The sequence below is a fragment of the Chiloscyllium punctatum genome, chromosome 7 (assembly GCF_047496795.1).
Source record: "Chiloscyllium punctatum isolate Juve2018m chromosome 7, sChiPun1.3, whole genome shotgun sequence".
Taxonomy (NCBI): Eukaryota; Metazoa; Chordata; class Chondrichthyes; order Orectolobiformes; family Hemiscylliidae; genus Chiloscyllium; species Chiloscyllium punctatum.
This window is the reverse complement of record NC_092745.1, coordinates 106,044,800-106,065,102: the sequence shown is the minus strand read 5'-3', so window position 1 is coordinate 106,065,102 and position 20,303 is coordinate 106,044,800. Positions and strand designations below refer to the sequence as shown.

The following is a 20,303-nucleotide window of genomic DNA, read 5'->3' as shown; positions in this document are numbered from 1 at the left end:
GCGGAGAGGCCCAGTGACAAAAGGGTTGTTAAAGGTGGTGAAAGAGGAAAAAAATTGAAAAAGGGTGTGAATTAAAGTATGAAAGGCAGAGAATGGGTCACAAAAGACATAAACAAAACAAGACTCTGGGTGGGGTGAATGTAAGAAAAATGGAGAATAGAAATAAGGCAGTCAGTCTCTAACGTTTTGGAATTCAGTGTTGAGTCTTTGCTGCTCTGAATTAGGTGTCATTTTTCGAGCTTGCATTGTCCTTTGTCAGAACATTACAGCAGCCCAAAACAGCAATGTTACCATGACAGCAAGGTGATTTATTGAAATGACAAGCAACTGGGAGGTCAGATCAATCCTGTGAATAGGGTGGAGGTGTTCTGCAAAGTAGTCACCCAGTCTGCGTTTGGTCTTGTCAGTGTAAGGAAGATTGCCTTGTGAGCAGCGAATGCAGTAGAATAAATTGAAAGTAAGGTGTTGAGGCCTGACTCAAAAACATTTTAGAAGATCAGACTGTACCTGTCTTTACAGTGGATTTGGCTAAACGAGAAGTATCAGATGTAGATGTGAGGCCTGAACTAGTCCATATCTTTTAAAGGTGGTGTTGGATTGTACATCCTGGAATTGGGACCCACCCACCATTTTAGAGAACTTCCAAGTTGTCCTGAGTTCGCTAAACACCCAGGCCCAGATCTTTTGAGCAGCATATCATTTCAGACATTTGCTGGTGCTGTTGTACTAGTCAGCAGTTGTAGGAAACTTAAGAAAAAAGTGCTGAATACTTGTTAATCTTTTGGCAAAATACTTGGTACCTCCCTCTGATCACAGAGAATTAGCCTTGTGGTTAGTGGTAAGTGCAAGCACGCATAATAGTCATTTGTAATCCGAGTGTAATATGATATTTTTCATGCCAAGTAAATTAATTAATTTGAGATTTTCACATCAGTTGAGAACATAGCAATCAGATATTCCAAATTGCAATGATTGATTTGTCCACTTATTGTACGTTGAATAATCAATTTTTGTTTAATTTATAGGATCTATAAACAATTACATAGAAATATTTTGTTCAATTAGTTTAGTAGATCTTGTTTTTCTTTGGCATTATACACTGCAATTTCATTTGACAGTTTTGTGAAAATACTATGGTGCAGGCTTAATTATGGCTTCCTACACTGACTACTTTCAGTGCAAATAGTGATAGTGACGATGGGTTGTTGATGACAATTTATGTTGAAACAAATTGCAGGTTATTATAATGGTGCCTTAAAATGAAGATCTGTAATATAGAGTCATAGAGATATACAGCACGGAAACAGACCCTTTGGTCCAACCCATCCATGCCAAGCAGATATCCCAACCCAATCTAGTCCCACCTGCCAGCACCCAGCCCATATCCCTCCAAACCCTTCCTATTTATATACCCATCCAAATGCCTCTTAAATGTTGCAATTGTACCAGCCTCCACCACATCCTTTGGTAGCTCATTCCATACATGTACTACCCTCTGCATGAAAAAGTTGCCCCTTAGGTCTCTTTTATATCTTTCCCCTCTCACCCTAAACCTATGCCCTCTAGTTCTGGACTCCCTGATCTCAGGGAAAAGACTTTGTCTATTTATCCTATCCATGCCCCTCATAATTTTGTAAACCTCTATAAGGTCACCCCCCCCAGCCTCCGACGCTCCAGGGAAAACAGCCCCAGCCTGTTCAGCCTCTCCCTATAGCTCAAATCCTCCAACCCTGGCAAAGTTCTTGTATATCTTTTCTGAACCCTTTCAAGTTTCACAACAGCTTTCCAATAGGAAGGAGACCAGAATTGCTAAAGTGTTTGCATCAATCTTCAGCCAAAGCACTGAGTGATCAATCTTGTGCTCACAGCATCAAAAATGCCCATTTTTCAGCCAATTCAATCCACTCCACGTAATCTCAAGAAATAACTGAAGGCACCGAATACTGTAAAGGCTATAGGCAGTGTCAGCATTCTCGCAATAGTATTTAAGACTTGTGCTCAAGAACCATCTGTGTCCCTAGTTAAGCTTTTCCAGTACTACTACAATATTGATCTGTACCTGCAATATGCAAAATTGTTCTGCTGTGCCCTATGCACAAAAAGCATTTGTAAGTTACAGCCCTTTAAGTCTACTCTTGATCATCGGCAAAGTGATGGAACGTGTTGTCAGCATTAACCTGCTCACTGATGTTTGTGTTCCACCAAGGCCACGCAAACTCTGACCTCATTACAGCTTAGGTTAAAACATAACAAAAGAGCTGGACTCAAAGGTAAAGTGGGTGTGAATGCCTTTGACATCAACATAGCACTTGACTAAATATAGCGTCAAGGAGCCCTAGCAATATTGGAATTCCTAGGAATTGTGGAGGGAACTCTCCAGTGGCGAGCTGGAGTTGTATTTCACACAAAGGAAGATGATTGTGGTTATTGGTGGTCAATTATCTCTGCTCCAGCATGTCACTGCAGGAATTCCTCAGGGTGTTGTCCTAGACACAACCATCTTCAGTTGCATCAGAATGATTTTTACTCCAGCCTGAGGTCTGAAGTAGGAACGTTAACCGACATTTGCAATTTTCAGCTCAGATGCTGAAGCGATCCTGGTCAAAATACAACAAAACTCTGGATAACGTTCAGGTTTGGGCTGATAAGCAACAATAGGATTTGTGACACAGAAATGTCAAGCAATGATCATACCCGAGAAGAGAGAATCTAACCAGCCATATAAATACTGTCGCTACAAAAGCAAATCAGAGCCTGGGTATTTTGCAGCAAATTATTCACCTCCAAAGCCCCTCAATCACCCACAAGATGCAAGTCAGCTCTATGTGGAACATTTTCACTTAGCTGAATGAGTGCAGCTCTAGCAACATTCAAGAAGCTTAATGTTATCCAGGATAGAGCAGCCACTTGAATGGCACCCCATCTGAGACCTTCGAAGTTCATTCCTTCCACCACTCACACAGAGTGACGCGCAGAGGTGTACTTTTATGTGGGCTTCCTTCCTTCTCTGGGCTTGCGTTTGAAAGATTGTGCAGTACTTGGAATGCACCTGAAAAATAGTTGAATGTTTGTTTCTAAAAAATAGTTTAATGAGAATACATTTGACCATTTTTTAATCAATACATTTCAGGTAGTCACTTGTCTGCTGCACAAATGACCACCTGCCTACTTTATGATTGTCAGCTAACAGATTCTAATATGGATATTGTTTGGACTAACTGGAGAGAAGTATGCTGAAAGGAAGAAGTTTCCCAGATTAGCTCTTCTGTTTCTGAAAACAAACCTTTGTTGTGGATCCAGTGTAATACCTGGGGCCCAGGAGCCTCTGGAAGAGTTTTGTTATATTTCCAGATTGACTACATCTGCATAGGTCCCCAGAGGCAAATGCATATGTTGTTCAGTATCGTCTATCTTTGTGCTGCAGAATGTGAGATTGACAGTAACATGGACATCTTGAAGTTTTTTGTCTTCAAGTCAAACAATTATTGTCAAACATGTTTGTTTTTAAAGTGAATCTTAATAAAATTGTTTTTATTCTCCTCTAAAGTGGTGTGGGTGTATGTGTGCGTTTGTGTATGTGTTTCGGGTTCTTCAGAGGGAGTGAACATTTATATTTTCACATTACAAACTGAGTGTGTTAACTAATTTTTCATGTTCATTAGATATGTTTTCTGCAGTAGATCAGTAACTGTTGTGCTTAGAAATTCAAGGAATTGTGCAGCATTCAAGGAACAGGAGAATCGACGTTTCGGGCATAAGCCCTTCTTCAGCCTGACCTGCTGCGCTTTTCCAGCAACATATTTTCAGCTCTGATCTCCAGCATCTGCAGTCCTCACTTTCTCCTTTTTTTTCCCTCTCCACACTACCAAGAATCTTTCCATTGACCCAGTACTCTGCCTTCCCAAAGTGCATCACCTCACATTTAGCTGCATTGAACTCCATTTGCCATCTCTCAGCCCAATTCTGCAGTTTATCCAAGTCCCCCTGCAACCTGTAACATTCTTCCACATTGTCCACTACTCCACCGATTTTAGTGTCACCTGCAAATTTACTAATCCATCCACCTATGGCTGCGTCTAAGTCATTTATAAAAATGACAAACAGCGGTGATCCCAAAACAGATCCTTGTGGCACACCACGAGTAACCAGACTCCATGCTGAATATTTTCCATCAACCACCACTCGCTGCCTTTTTTCAGAAAGCCAGGTTCTAATCCAAATTGCTAAATCACCTTCAATTCCATGCCTCTGCATTTTCTCCGACAGCCTACCATGTGGAACCTTATCAAAGGCTTTACTGAAGTCCATGTATACCACGTCAACTGCCCTACCCTCATCTGCATGCTTGGTCACCTTCTCAAAAAAACTCAGTGAGGTTTGTGAGACACAACCTGACCTTGATGCAACTATTGATAACACCTGTTTGTAACTAACCTCGATCCTTTCTAGTCTAATATCTCATCTCTTATTCTTCTCCTCAACAATATTCTCCTTTCCCTGAGTGAAAACCGATGAGAACTGTTCTTTTAGCACCTCTCCGATCTGCACAGGGTCCACACTCAATTTCCCATTTCTGTCTTTGGCCCTATTCCTACCCTCATCATCCTTTTATTCCTCACATACTTATCGAAAGCTTTAGGGTTCTTCTTTATTCTGTTTGCTAAAGATTGCTTGTGTCCTCTCTTTTGCTCTTCATAACTCCCTCTTTAAGTCCTTCCTAGCTGATCTGTAACTCTTCATCTGAACCATTTTGCTTCATCACCATATAAGCCGCCTCCTTTTTGTAACAAGAGATACAACTTCTGTTGTAAACCACGGTTTCCTTACCTTATCACTTCCTCTCTGCCTGACAGGGACATACCTATCAAGGACACGCAATATCTGTTCCTTAAACCAGCTCCACATTTCCATTGTCTGCATCCCCTGCATTTTGCTACCCCATTCTATGCATCCTAATTCTTGCCTAATCGCATTATAATTGCCCTTGCCCCTTCGATAACTCTTGACCTGTGGCATGCACCTATCCCTTTCCATCACTAAACTAAACGTAACTGATTTATAGTCACTCTCTCCAAAGTGCTCACCTACAACTAAATCAAACACCTGGCCAGGTTCATTATCAAGCACCAGATCCAGTGTGGCCTCTCCTCTTGTCGGCCCTTCGACATTCTGTGTCAGGAAACCCTCCTGTACACATTGGACAAAACTGATCCATCTGATGTACTAGAGTTATAGCATTTCCGACATACTAGAGGTTTAGCATTTCTAGGAGAAAGTGAGGACTGCAGATGCTGGAAACTGGAGAAATCTGAGTTCATCCCTTGTGGTTGGAGGGTTCCTAGGTGGAACCATCCGCCTAGGAACCCTCCAACCATAAGGGATGAACTCCGATTTCTCCAGTTTCCTCTTTCCCCCTCCCCCCACCTTGTCTCAGTCAAATCCCTCAAACTCAGCACCGCCTTCCTAACCGGCAATCTTCTTCCTGACCTCTCCGCCCCCACCCCCACTCCGGCCTATCACCCTCACCTTGACCTCCTTCCACCTCTCGCATTTCCTACACCCCTCCCCCAAGTCCCTCCTCCCTACCTTTTATCTTAGCGTACTGGACACACTTTCCTCATTCCTGAAGAAGGGCTCATGCCCGAAACGTCGGTTCTCCTGCTCCTTGGATGCTGCCTGACCTGCTGCGCTTTTCTAGCAACACATTTTCAGTGTAGCATTTCTAGTCAATGTTGGGGAAGTTAAAGTCCCCCGTAATGACCACCCTGTTCCTTTCACTCCTACCCAGAATAACTTTGCTAATCCTCTCTTCCATCTCCCTGGAATTCTGTGGAGGCCTATAAAAAAACTCCAAACAGTGTGACCTCTCCTCTCTAACCTCAGCCCACACCTCCACGAGTCCTCATCAAAAGTTCTCTCAGCCACCGTTATACTATCCTTGACTAGCAAGGCCACGTCTCCCCCTCTTGTACTGCCTTGCTTGTTCTTAATGAAAGATCTAAACCCTGGAACCTACAACATCCATTCCTTACCCTGCTCTATGCATGTTTCCGAAATGGCTACAACATTGAAGTCCCAGGTACCTATCCATACTTCTTAAAGGTTCTGAGCATTCTCACCTTTACTATCCTCTCAGACAGTACATTCCAGATTCCCACCGCTCTCTGGGTGAAAATACTTTTTTTCGAATGCCTAAATCACCTGCCCTTCATCTGAAAATTATGTCCCCTCATTATTGACTCTTAAATGAAGGGGAACAGCTGCCTCTGATCCTCTCTGTCAGGCCCCTCATAATTTTGTACACCTCAATCAGGTACACCCCATCAGTGTCCCCTGCTATAAAGGAATAAACTAAGCTTATCCAGCCTCTCCTCATTGCGATTAATTTCAACCCAGGCAATGTCTTGACGAATCTCCTCTGCATCCCTTCCAGTGCTGTGACATCCTTTCTTTAGTGTGGCGATTAGAACTGCACACAGTACTTCAGCTGTGGGCAAACTGAAGTTTTGTCAAGCTCTGACATAACCTCCCTGCTTATATGACTTGTGCTATAACTAATAAAAGCAATGTCCTTTGTGACCTTATTAATCTGCCCTGCTGCCTTCAGGGATCTGCGGATCTCTTCTTCTGAGCTACTTAGTAGCCTGACATTCATTGAGTTCTCCCTTGTCTTCTTATTTCTTTCCAGTCTGTGTCATTTCACGCTTTTCAGGGTTAAATTCCATCTGCTAGTGATCTGCCTGTTTCCCCTACCTCTTTATATTTACCTGCAGTCGCTAAGACCTTCTTCCTGACTAGTAAGCACCTGACCTACTTTCATGACATCTGTAAACCTATTTATCATTAATATATTATAAGTAATAAGGGACCCAACACCTGTGGTAAGCCATTGGATGCTAGTATCTTCTACAAATGGTCTCATATCACGAAGCCAATTGTGGATCCAACTTGCCATGCTGTGCTGGATCCCATGTACTTTCATCTTCTTTATCAGTCTCCCATGGGGGGACACTGTCAAAGACTTTGCTGAAATCCATAAAAACTACATTGAGTGCAATACCCAAATACATACCTGATCACCTCTTTGAAATATTCAATCAAATTTGTTAGGCATGACTTCTTTCTGGGTAAAAACAATGACTGCAGATGCTGGAAACCAGATTCTGGATTAGTGGTGCTGGAAGAGCACAGAAGTTCAGGCAGCATCCAAGGAGCTTCGAAATCGACGTTTCGGGCAAAAGCCCTTTATCAGGAATAAAGGCTGTGAGCCTGAAGCATGGAGAGATAAGCTGGAGGAGGATGGGGGTGGGGAGAAAGTAGCAACAAAATCATGTTGAGTATTCCTGGTCAAACCTCATATCACCAATTTTTTCCTTTAGAGTTTCCTCCGATAGTTTCCCGACCCCTGAAGAGAGTCTTACTGGTCTATAATTCTCCACTTTATCTTTAACATCCTTCTTAAAAAGTGCAACCACATTTGCTATCCCCTAATCCTCTGGGACTTCCTTGGTGGGGCCAGAGAGGAATTAAAAATTTGAATCCGAGCCCCTATAACTTCTTCCCATGCCTCCCACAGCAGCTTAGGATGCAACTCACCAATGTTTGGGGATTTGTCCACTTGGGGATAAGTTCACCAAAACCTCCTCTGTCCCAAAGTAATCTGCTTAAGAACTTCACAATCCCTCTCCCCAAACTCTATACTTCTTTCTCCCAAGTAAAGTTAGATTTGAATTGTTTGCTTAACAGCCGAACATTGGCCTCCAGTTCCATGTCCAGATTGCTGCATTGGTCCCTGTGAGAATGTGTATAAGGTATGAGCCAGTCAGGAAATAGTAAAGTTTTGAGTTTTGTGAAACAATTGTTCAGCTAAGCACAACTCAGATCAGATAAGAACTTGCAGTAAACAATGAGGTACTGGAGGCAAGGGTAGTGGTTTAATAAGGTGGAAAAACATTCATTATGTAAAGCCATTTAACAAGATGAAGAAGCTTTCAATTTGTAAAGTCAGTTAATAACTTGAAAAGTATTCATTATGTGAAGCCAGTTATTCATGGTGTAACAGCAGATGGCTTAATCTTTACTGTTGATACTTGCTGATTGTAACAGTCACCCAATCAATATCTATGCTGCCTTATCTGGATGCTCCTTCCTGTAAAATGACTATATAATTCATTAAGAAACTGCTGTTTGATAGAAGACTGAAAACTCATGTCTCTGTGCACATGGGCAATTGTTCTCTCTCCCTCCAGGACCCAGAATAAAGATGAAGGAGGTAAAATCATATTGAGTTTGAGTGTTTTGCTTCAACTGATACGGGGATAGGGAATTGGGACAACACCTGATGGGCCCTACTCTTTGCCTGGTTATGCCTTTCCCCTTGTTATACTGTGAACATCTTTAGATTTGCCCTAATTTTATCTGCCAGTATTTTACCATGTCCTCTCTGTGCCCTCCTAATTACTTTCTTAAGTTCCGGCCTGCAGTTTCTGTACTCTGTTGATTTCTCTCTTTTTACCTGTTGAAAGCCTCTCTCTTCCATCTTGCCAGTATTGCAATGGAAGTGGATGTCATGAGCTGGAGTAATTGTTGAAGAAACATCATGAATTGTATATTTATTTCATTGTTAGATTAGGAATTCTGACCCTAACTTTTGTTAATAGCAATGTCAATGAATTTTCATTTTTCGTTTCATAGTTAAGCAAGACATGAATGCTGAAAAGGCTAAGGTAGCACATCTTTCATTTCTGAAGCTTTGCAGTATTTTGCAATTACAGTTGGCTGTCTGCCAGAAATATGGGATTGGGATGAAAAGAATATTCACTGATGGGAAGGAAACAATTCCACAACAGTGCTGGACAATGGTAAAACCTTTGAATGATTGCTTCAATTGTTTTCACTTGAGTAACTGGGGATGGGGGCAGAATCTTTTAGGGGTATGAGCAGTATAGACTATTGACAAGATTTGTGTCAGAATAGGACAGGATGTTTGATGAGGCATATCTTGATTTTAGGAGCATTCTGCACTAACCTTTATGTATTTGATGAATGGCGGGCTAAGTTTCTCACTAGCCAGCAACAATGCCAGTTAGGGAAGATTAGATGCCATATTAAGGGCTCAGCTTACCTCATTAATATTCAGCTTCCTATCTTATTGAACACACCAACAAACTAACCATTGAGCAATCTTGACATGGAGATCGGGCCAATTATCTGAATAAAGTAACTTGTTGCTTGCTCCAAAGGATTTCCATGTTAGATACGAAGCACTGACATCTCAGGGCACACTTCATGCACTCCACATGCACAGACATTGACATCTGACATGTGTTGCCCTTGAAGTACCCTCATACCTCTCTAATCTAGTTAAGGTACACTTCTGCACTTCAATACTGCACCTTGGTTGCACGTGCAACTGCCATTGTAGTTCAGCAATGGATGCACTGTGCACTGAATGCACTTCAAGCGGTTAGTCACTGGAACAGTTGTGCTATGTGTATGTCTCTGTGGGTAGTTGTTATTAGTCGAAATTCAGAAATCATTTGAATTAGAAGTAAATCATGTGGGGTAAAAAAATCATATAGCTTGCAGTGAAATGAAAGACTAATTAGTCTGTTTTGATACTGTTGATTGAGTGATAAATGTTGCGAAGTTAAAAGGTGATTTTGAAATCTTTTATTTCAACCTAAACAAGCAAATACTTTCTTTCATCTTACCTGAATAAGGTCAAGTCACCAAAGTCCCAGAGGACCATAGGCTGCTCTTTTATGAGAGAAACAGACGACTGATGTTGAGCTTAACCTGAGGGTCACTATACTATCAGGTGAGGAGTAAGGTTGCGAAGATGGGAACTTCATTTTAGATCGAGGTTTTGTTGTCATGCATACTCAAGTATAGGGTACAAGAGTACAGTGAAAAGTGTACAATGTCACCGCACATGGTGCCATCTTAGGTACGAAGTCTTAGTTACAGGAATAGACAAATAAAAAATATAAAAATTCAGCTTCTTAGCACAAAAGTACAAAAATAAAGAAATAAAGTTTAAAATGTCAAGCATTACAGTCCTTTCTTGAGCTATGGGCTGCAGATGCTCCAAGCTGGGTTTCCCGAAGAGGCCTTGCTCTCTCCCACAGTGGGCATTCTTTCACCTGCCCTGGCATGCCAGGCTCCACCAACTCTTGTTAGGTTTCTGCTCAAACCACCACATCGCTGCTGACTGCATCCCCTGTGGCCATCTGCCACTGCTGCCATCATTCTCTGCCATCACCTCATCGCTAACCATCACAGCCGCTATCCGTTAAGACTGATCAGTGCCTCGCCGCCACTTCCACCCTGGCTCCAGTTCTCAGAAAGCGTGAGGTATGTGCTAGGCTCACTCAAGATCTGCACTGGGCTCACTTGAGGTCTGCAAAGTCCACCATCTATGCCATCCAAGCGCAAGAGCTAAGTAAGAAAACTAGAAGATAGAAAATAAACAAGAAAATGGAAAGAAAAATAAAAGCAGTCGGAGCAGATGGGCTCTGGCTCAGGAGCCCTACTCTGCCATTATCTTGCAGAACTAGATCCTCACACATGCCAGCCTCAACCGGTGTGGGAAATGAGCTCAAACTGTTGTTGTCACTCTGCATTGTCAACCAGCTATCCAGCCAGCTCTTCTCCTGAAGAATAATCCCTCTGAGAAATAATACCTTACTACTGCAGTGATAGCGTCCCCGGTTACATATTCTAAATCCTGGATTAAGCTTTTAATTTTCAATATTCTGACTCAGAAATTAAGGTTTACCACTGAATTGAACTGAAAATTAAGTGAAAACTTTCTGCTGAAAAATGCTGGAAAATGAAATGTAATGAACCAAGAGTTTAATTCAAAGATCAGTATTGAACTCTTAGCATTCCTTTTCTCGTTGTATTGCCTGCTGTATTCTAAAGAACAACAAATACCAAAATGCAGCTAAACTTTCTTTTAAGATGTCCCTTTAAATACCATGAAAGTAGAATTGCTGCAATGTTGACCTCGCACTGGCAGGATATGTGTACAAGTTAAAAATCACACAACACCAGGTTATAGTCCAACAGGTTTAATTGGAAGCACACTAGCTTTCGGAGCGTCGTTCCTACATTAGGTGGTAGTGGAGGGCTCAATTCTAACACAGACTTTACAGTGTGATGTAACTGAAATTATACATTGAAAAATTGATTGTCAGCCTTTCATCTGTTAGAATACCGTGATAGTTTCACTGGTGTTGTGTACACCCCAGTCCAACACCGGCATCTCCAAATCAGGATATGTGTAGACAGATATGATTGCGTGAGCTCTCTTGTTGAGTGATTCTTATTAGTACCTGAGTAAAGTAGTAAAAGATGCAGTGAAGGAGTCCCAATTGTCCATGATATAAAACTGTTTATCGGCCTGTTTGTGAACAGCAGGCAGAGGACAAAGCTTCCCATCTGTCACCAGCCATTTAATTTTTAAATGCCAGTATGTCATTAAATAATTCGCTCATTCTTTTATGCACTGATAAAATGTAGATCTCTGTAGAACTGAGATGGACAGTTGGTCCTTGTTAAAATGTAATTCTGTCCTGTTTATGTTGCAATTTCTCATGAAATCTGGGCACAGTAGATGCATTAATGATAATGTACATTAGATGGGCAATAGAAACAAATTGCTTTCTTCTGCATAATTGTAACATTAGAAGTGAGTGGATTGCATTGATGTGCAGTTTCTTATTTAGCAAAGACTCCAGCCAACACACAGGGACCTGAGTACAAATAATGAGGGCTCAAAGATATTGAAAGTATCTTCCTTTCTTTGATGCCACTTTCAAAGGGAATATGTGCGATGGTCAACAATTTTTGTGGTAACTCGCTGTCTTCTGAGCAGTGATCAGTTAAGCCTGTTAACAAGTTGCTATTATCTTACTAAGGGTTTGTCTGCAACCTTTGAGGGGAAGGCACCACTGGATCCAGAACAGGTCATGTAGACTTGAGGTAGCAATGCATTGGGAGTCAGTTGTGACCATGCAATTCAATTCTATGGGCTTGTAAAAAGGGTGCGCAGCTGAGACGGATATTCACATAACATGGAAAAGATGTATCGTATTTGAATTTTTATACACATTGATCAATAGTATAATTATATTGGTATAATTACATTTTTAAAAAAACACAGTCATTGTAACATTGGTCAGGTTTCTCTTCAGGCGTAATTGCAGCTCATGATTTTTAATGGATCTGTTAAAACACATACATTGATGCCTGGTAGCAGTATTCAAATATGCCTTTGTGTTGACTGTATCCATCAGAACATCTTCAATTCTTCATGCAGCATTGCCCTTTTGGTTGTTTAATTAATTGTGTCATGCGACATTCTTTTCTATGTACACATTGCCCCTCAGTGCTGTACTCTAATATTCAAATGCAGTACCTCACCCATTTGAAAGCTGAGATCTCAAACTCAAACATTGGGATAGAAGACCTGAAATGCTCATTTGTAGGCATGTTTTTGTTCCTATTGAAACATTTGTTCTAGTCAAACACTGAATAATCTATTAAGGATATAATTTCAGTTTAGTTGTGGCTCAGTTCTGATGAAGGGTGACTAGACTCCAAATGTTAACTGTTTTGTCTCTGCAGATGCTGCCAGACCTGCTGTGTCTCTCCAGCAGTTTCTGTTTTTTGGAGTTTAGGTGAGGACTTCATTGAAAACATTGGATTAAGAACTTTTGATTTCTTGTTCTCAACAATTGGAGATTTCAATGTTTCCTTTTCTGACAAAGTGGCAAATTTTGAATACCTGGCTTTTTTCCTTACTGTGGAGCAAATGGCTTTCCCCCACATGCTAAAATTCATTGATTTTTTTGTTCCTCCAAGGTGGTCATGTTAAGGGTTCTCATTGTTTTTAAATGAAAATCAGTAGTCTGGATAAAATCATTAAGAGCATTGCAAGTAGGCTGGCTGAACTCCTTCGTTCTGGATTAGTGGTGCTGGAAGAGCACAGTATGCAGGCAGCATCCGAGGAGCAGTAAAATCGACGTTTCAGGCAAAAGCCCTTCATCAGAAATGCAGGCAGAGAGCCTGAACTCCTTCATGTCAGGCTTACAATTTTATCCACCTTAACTAAGTACATTAATGAAGCACGTGTTCATTTTTGTGTAGATCAGCTGCAGTTTTATAAATCTGCTTGATCATTATGTTGTTTTAGTTGAATTTTATAGACAAGTGTTAAAGGAATAAGAAATAGACACACTGGTTTTATATGCAAGAACAGTGCATGGATAGATTTTTCTTTTGTCATTTTTTTGTACCATTTTCAGTGGAAGGTATAAAAATAACTAAAGGATAGAGATGCATCTGAAAATAATACAATAGACATTCCAACTAATTATGCAAAAGAGTACAATTAACTAGCTCAAATAAGATAATTCATGCATCCATGAAAAAATGTTCTCCCAGACCAGTTAGTTAGAAATAGCTCATAGGTTACAATTTTGCCCATTGTTTTCGCACCACATTTTTTCTGGACTTCATCTCTTACGGCCATAAAGTTGGCAAGTTTCCAGAAGCACAAGAGTGAATGAATGTATTCTGCAAAACTCCGTAACCTGTGTTTGTATAATATCGGCACAGCTTCAACTTTTGTTCTCTAAAAGATCTTTATTCAGCACTTTTTAAAAAATAGTTCATTGATCAGGAATTTAGTGCTTATGTAATGAGCCATTTCCACAAATCTACTCCATATTTTCAGTGAACACAAGGTAATTCCAAAGCCTTATCTTAAGAAATTACAGCACTTTATCTTTTTGTCTTTTCTGAATTTATTTTCTGAGTTCATTGAGGATTTTTTGAAGGCACAGTGCCAAAAATAATACTTCAAAATGGGACCTTTTTTCCAGAAAGACTTTAAATGTAGTTTGTTATCCCTACTTTGCTGTGTTCAATTATTCAAATCTTTCTAGGGTTACCTAAGACATTTAGTTTTAATTGCCTTCATTATAACTACGTAGGTTCCAAAAAGATATGAGTACTCCTTGATTTCTTTTTCATGATTATTTCCAAACATTAATCATTGATTGAATTTACTGTGGCATTATATTTCTGGTTATTCGTATTATCAGTATTGCAAAGCCCTTGCTGAAAATAAATTCAGAAAGCCAGTTTCATTGTTTGCAAATTGAAAGGGATTGATTTTTAAAAATTAAGTCTGAGAGGACTTTCCTTTTCTTATTGAGTCCCTCCAATGCTGGTAACTTGGTCCTTTGACTGATTTTAAATGTTCACAAAGTTGGAATGCATTTTATCCTGTCTTATTTGTAGGTTTTAAAATAAAATGCTTTCAGGCATTTATTTTGCCTCTTTTCACCTCTATTACATTACCTGATACAGTCCTTGCTTCAGCTGAAGTATGATTGATTAAATGATTGATTCAGTGTTATTACATGTACCAAGATACAGTGGAAAGTTGTTTCACTTGTTATACAGTCAGATCATACCATACAAAGTGTGTCAGGGTTGAAGAACAGAGTGCAGAATACAGTTTTATAGCCGCATTGAAAGTGCAGAGAGAGAGAGAGAGATTATAGTTAGCATTTGAGAAGTCCATGTAAAAGTATGATAACAGCGGGGAAGAAGCTGTTCTTAAATCTGTATGTATGTTTATTCAAACTTGTATATCTTCTGCCAAAGAAAAGGGTGGAAGAGAGTATAACTGGGCTGGGAGCAGTCCTTTGTATTTCGGCTTTATGAATTTTCTCATCTTGTAGAAAATAGTCCCCATGCCTGTATTCTTTTTTCCAAAATGCAATACCTCACATTTGCTCGGTTATCCTTCCTTTTTGCTGCATTCCTAGTCTGCCTCAAGCTTAAACCCACCTGCACACATGCTATCCTGCTGCTTGTCTTTCCATTTAACTCCATACTCCCTGTCGTTTTTGCTTTCCCTTCTCCCCGACTCAGAAGTTTAAAGTCCTACTGACCGCCCTGTTTATTCTTTTTGCTGGAACACTGGTTCCAGATGGGTTTAGGTGGAGACTGTCCCAATGGTACAGATTCCCCCGGGTGCCAAAGGTGATGTCAATGCCACATGAAATGTAATACCTCTTTCCCATATCAATCCATGAGCCATGTATTTACTTCCCTAACTTTCTTATTCCTAATCTGAGGATCGTACTTCAGTTTCCTTCCTAGTGCTTGATAAGCCCCAACAGGTCCTTCTTCCTAGCCTTGCCAATGTTGTTAGTCCCAATGTGGACCACAACAACTGGATCCTCCCCCTCCTGCTCCAATATCCTTTCAAGCTGGTCGGTGATGTCCTGCACCCTGGCACCCTGTCCCGTTCCAGCTTGCAAATGATACTATCTGTCCCCTTAATTATAGAATCCCCCATAACAACTACTTGCCTTTTTGTTTCCCCCTCTTTTTGAATGGCCTTTTGCACCATGGTGTTGTTGTCAGCTGGTTCATTCTGTCCACAGCCCTTTCCATCATCGTACAGGGAGTCTCATACCTGTTGGACAAGGTCAAGGGCTGAGGCTCCTGTACTTCTGAACTCAGAATCCCCCTACCTGCCTCACTTACAGTCACACCCTGTTGTCCCTGAACACTTACTGAATTTGAATTACTTAATCTCCTGGATGTGACTGCCTCCTGAAACAAAGTGTCCAGGTAACTCTCCCCCTCCCGGATGTGCCACATTGTCTGAAGCTCAGATTCCAGATCATCAATTCTGATCCTGAGTTCTTCCAGCAACCAACACTTTCTGCAGATGTGGTCACTGCTGTTCACAATGGGATCAGGCAGCTTCCACATCATACAGTTACAGCACATCACCTGTCCAGCCATTGCTACTTTTTAAATTATGTGTATTTATGTATTAAATAATTTCTCGTACTTTTCTGCTACGATCTTATTCAATTAACCAATTTAAACTTTTAATCAATCACACGATACACAATAAGTATAAATTGAAAAGCCTTACCTTAACAACACACGAGAGTCCTTCTTGATTAGAGTTGTTACTCCTGCTGCCAAGAGATCTGAATAGTCTGGTCATAGAAACATTGGCATCACTACTAGGAAAACCAGGACCACAAACACCAGACAGCATCAACTTAATCAGCAAAGACAACATCCTCAAGCTAGTGGACCTGTGCCTCACCACCCACTTCACATTCAATAACAAAACCTACAAACAAGGTGATGGAACACCTGTGGGATCACCAATATCAGGGCTCATAGCGGAAGCAGGTTTGCAGAGACTTGAACAAGCTGCCCTCCCATCTATCCAACCTAAGCTTTGGATTCGCTACGTCTAATTTGTTCTGTCATCACAAAACAGAACAAATTAGAGGAAACATACCAACACCATCAACAATTTCACAAAAAGGCGGAGAAAGACAATATTCCTAGATGTGACAGTTGAACGTACAGTTAACAGAGTTTCAAACCAGCGTCTACAGAAAAACAACACAAACGGACCAAATACTTAACTTCAGAAGCAATCATCTCAACATCCACAAACGGAGCTGCATCAAGACATTATTTCGACGAGCTACATCACACTGCAGCACCCAAAGAACTACAAAAAGCAGAAGAAAAATAACTATACAGCATTTTCAAGAAAAACTAGTACCCAATAAACATAGTCGCCGATTCCTCAGAAACAAGTCCAAACATGCAGACCCAACGCAACCAAAAACTAAAGCCATATTATCTTACATCAAAGACATATCAGAAATGACTTCCAGACTTCTCAGACCCCTTGAAATCAAGGTAGCCCACAAACCTACCAACACACGTAAACAGCGACTTATGAACCTAAAGGATCCATTAGATACAGCAGCAAAACTAACATCATTTACAAGATACCTTGCAGGAACTGTAAAAAACACTACATTGGACAAACTGGCAGGAAACTTGCCACCAGGAAACATGAACACCAACTGGCCACCAAAAGACATGGCCCACTATCACTAGTTTCTATACATACAGACAAAGAAGGACACCACTTTGACTGGGACAACACACACATCCTAGGACAGGCAAAACAAAGACACACACAAGAATTCTTAGAGGCATAGCATTCTAATCAGAACTCCATCAATAAACACATCGATTTAGACTCTACCTACCTTCCCTTGAAAAAAAAAGAACCGGAGATGACATCACCCACCTGACAAAACCAAGATCTATAAATAGAGAGGCCAGCCATACCACCAGCACTTCACCAGAGACACTCATTGATGATGTTACCTAGTATGGTGACGAAATGTCTGAAAATAAACCTTGAAGCTCAGCGAGCTAACTTACACACTTATAATATAGTTCTGCAATTTGGAAGTGTTTTGTTGACAGACTTGTATTTTCCTAATGTTTTCCTCACAAATTGCTTTACTTCCTCCAGAATAGGAAACCATTTGGTTTCTGAGTTGTTGAAATATTAGGAGAGGCTGTCGATAATAAGCATTTAGACCTTGAATGCTGTTCTATTGTTAGCCTGGAAATGATAGAACTAAAAATGAAGATTTCACTGCAATAAGGTTCAACAACACTGAAGAAACCCAACCCCAATGAGGACAAAGCAATCAGTTGGCACTGCCCTCAACCATGGTCTCTATCATCTGGAGGGATTAGCTTGGTAGGCACATTAGTTTAACATTCCATCCAAGTTCCACTTCATCCTGTTCAACCTGGTCCACCTGTGTAATTTTCCAAAACAGAAGGCTGATTGGCTCACTGAGTATATTCAAGAAACTGACTGATAGCCTTTTAGATTTTAAAGGCATCAAGTGATATGAAGAGAAAATGGGAATGAGACTTTGAAGTAGAGGATCATCATGATCATATTGATTTGCAGAACAGGCTCAAAGGGCCAAATGATGTACTCCTGCTCTTAGTTTCTATAATTCTGTTTCTTTATCTCTACGTTGCAATGATATTATTGTTCCTTTAGATCAAGTCCTAGTACTTCCTACTTCACTGCTTGGAATGCAGAAGTTCTGGAAGCAACATTGACGGCAGTTGGGGATGGTCAGTACATGCTGGCACTGCCAGGAACACTAACATTTCATGAATTAATACATTTGTGAAAAGAAGGTTAGGTTTTATGTCGAGTCCAGAGAAATCAAAAGAAAACTTTTGAAATTTATTAAAGTTGCTTCTTCATTATCTTTTCGTAATTGAAGCGCTCAATCTGGTAGATCAGTTAGAAATGACTGATAAGGAAAAACGAATGTGGGTCAGGAAAAAAGTGAATTGCATTTCCAAGTTTAGAAAGTTGGAAATTGAAAGATAGGAATATGATTGATAACCTGAGATGGTAACCAATGAATGAATGACTTATTTTTGTTTGAGCAGCAAGTCCTTCACTTCAGTGTTTATTTTATGCTTCATGGATCTGGAACATGTCCAGAATTTACCAAACATCATTTCTAAAAGTGGATGAACCTACCAAGTTATTAACACATTGATGTGTATTTCCATCACCATGATTCCAAATGAAAACTCAGTGCTGCAAAATTTGCATTTTAACGAGTTGAGATTTATGTTGAATGAACTATACCAACTAAAGTCCAGTTTCCACATTAATTTGACACTTGGGTTCAAAATATCATAAATTTGTGTTTTGTAATAACTGCTACAATTCAGAGAGATTATTGAGCAAGAAGGGTGTGTTATAATTCCTGAAGATCTTGGCTTTGGCCTGTAAATTACCACAACTGAAAGGAAATACTCTTGACTATTTGATAATCAGTAATCAGAATTAAATTTTAATAAACCTATAATATTTTTACATACAGGTATGAATATTTGACGATCAACAACTGGGAGGATTGGTATCTGGACTTGAGTTACAGGACTACAGCCACTCTGGAATATGGTACTTCAGTGCTGGACAGCGCTACCATTCATGGTGATCCTGGGCTATCTGGCAAAATACATCCAAGCAGATTGTGAGTATAGTCATTAAAAGGCCCTTCCTATTTTTCTTCTTTAAACTGTCTTGGTATGTGTGAATTTGTTTGAATGTAGAGGATTGATAAATATGAATAAAAGTTGAAATTAATGAACCTGGAAGGAACATGAATGATGTTGAGATGCTGGTGTTGGACTGGATTGAACAGAGTCAAAAATCACACATCACCAGGTTATAGTCCAACGGGTTTAATATACCCTTTAGATTATAACCCATATTCAGTATAATATACCCTTTGGACTATATTGGTATTGGTGAGAATGTGTATAAGCAGGCAGGGAAAGAATTAAATTCTAAGTTTTGTGAAATGAGGTTCAGCTGAGCATGACTCAGTTCAGATAGGAACTTGCCGTTAACAATGGGGTGCTGGACGCAAGAGTAATGGGTTAACAGGGTGAAAAAGCATTCATTATGTAGAGCCATTTAACAAATGAGGTAGCATTCAGTATGTGAGGTCAGTTTAAAAATATGAAAAGTATGCATTATGTAAAGTCATTTATTCATTGTGTAACAGCTGATGGCTTAATCTTTACTATTGATACTCGTTGATTGTAACGGTCACTCAATTAATATGTATGTTGCCTTATTTGGATGCTCCTCCCTTAAAATGACTATATATAGTTCATTGAGAAACTGCTGTTCCAGACAAGACCGTGAACTCATGTCCTTTTGCACATGGGCAATCATTCTCTCTCCCTTCAGGGCTCAGAATAAAGATAAAAGAGGTGAAACTACTCTGTGTCTCTCAGCGTTTTGCTTTGACTGAGAATGAGGGGAAACAAGTTGACATCGGGGTACAGAATGGCAGATGTTAACTGCAATTTGTATAGTGGATTTTCAGATTACAGTGGTACAAATTGAACAACATTCCAAACTAACAAAGTATAAGCAAAGCAGGCAAGTTTAAATAATTCTCATCTGAGTGAGTATTTTTTCTGTTTTATAAATTTCATATGATACCAAGCATAGTTGTCGATTTATAAAACTAAATACCCACAAACTCTGAAATAATCCAAAAGGTTTGCATTAAATATATTTCTGTCTTCTTCAAACAAAAAGAGATGTTCAAAATTTGCTGTGAGAGTTTTTAAGATCCATTTACTTTTCGTTTGTGTATTTAACTACTAAATTATTGTGGACAAGATTTTTCAGGCATTCACTTGATGGGAACTGGGAACAGCAAGAAAAATGTTAAGCAAGGTCAACTCTTATATTAGTGACAGATTATAGCATTTATTACTGACAGCCTCTTTCCAATGGCCTGTCTAATCTGATTGTGTTACTTTACAAAAAGAAATTGGCCAAACTAAGGTACAAATGCAAAGCATAAATT

The 20,303-nt window shown here is 40.0% G+C and overlaps 1 protein-coding gene across 21 annotated transcripts in view; it reads left to right on the top strand.

The window, feature by feature from the left end:
* The window catches only part of ptprfa (protein tyrosine phosphatase receptor type Fa), a 440,327-nt gene that overhangs the window by 122,829 nt on the left and 297,195 nt on the right, over positions 1 to 20,303 (top strand). For all 21 annotated transcript variants that reach the window (XM_072574526.1, XM_072574516.1, XM_072574533.1 and 18 more), the window contains exon 2: positions 18,795 to 18,947. In XM_072574526.1, coding sequence (XP_072430627.1) covers positions 18,872 to 18,947 — 76 coding nt within the window. In that variant the 5' untranslated portion in view covers positions 18,795 to 18,871. The remainder of the gene's footprint in view (positions 1 to 18,794; positions 18,948 to 20,303) is intronic.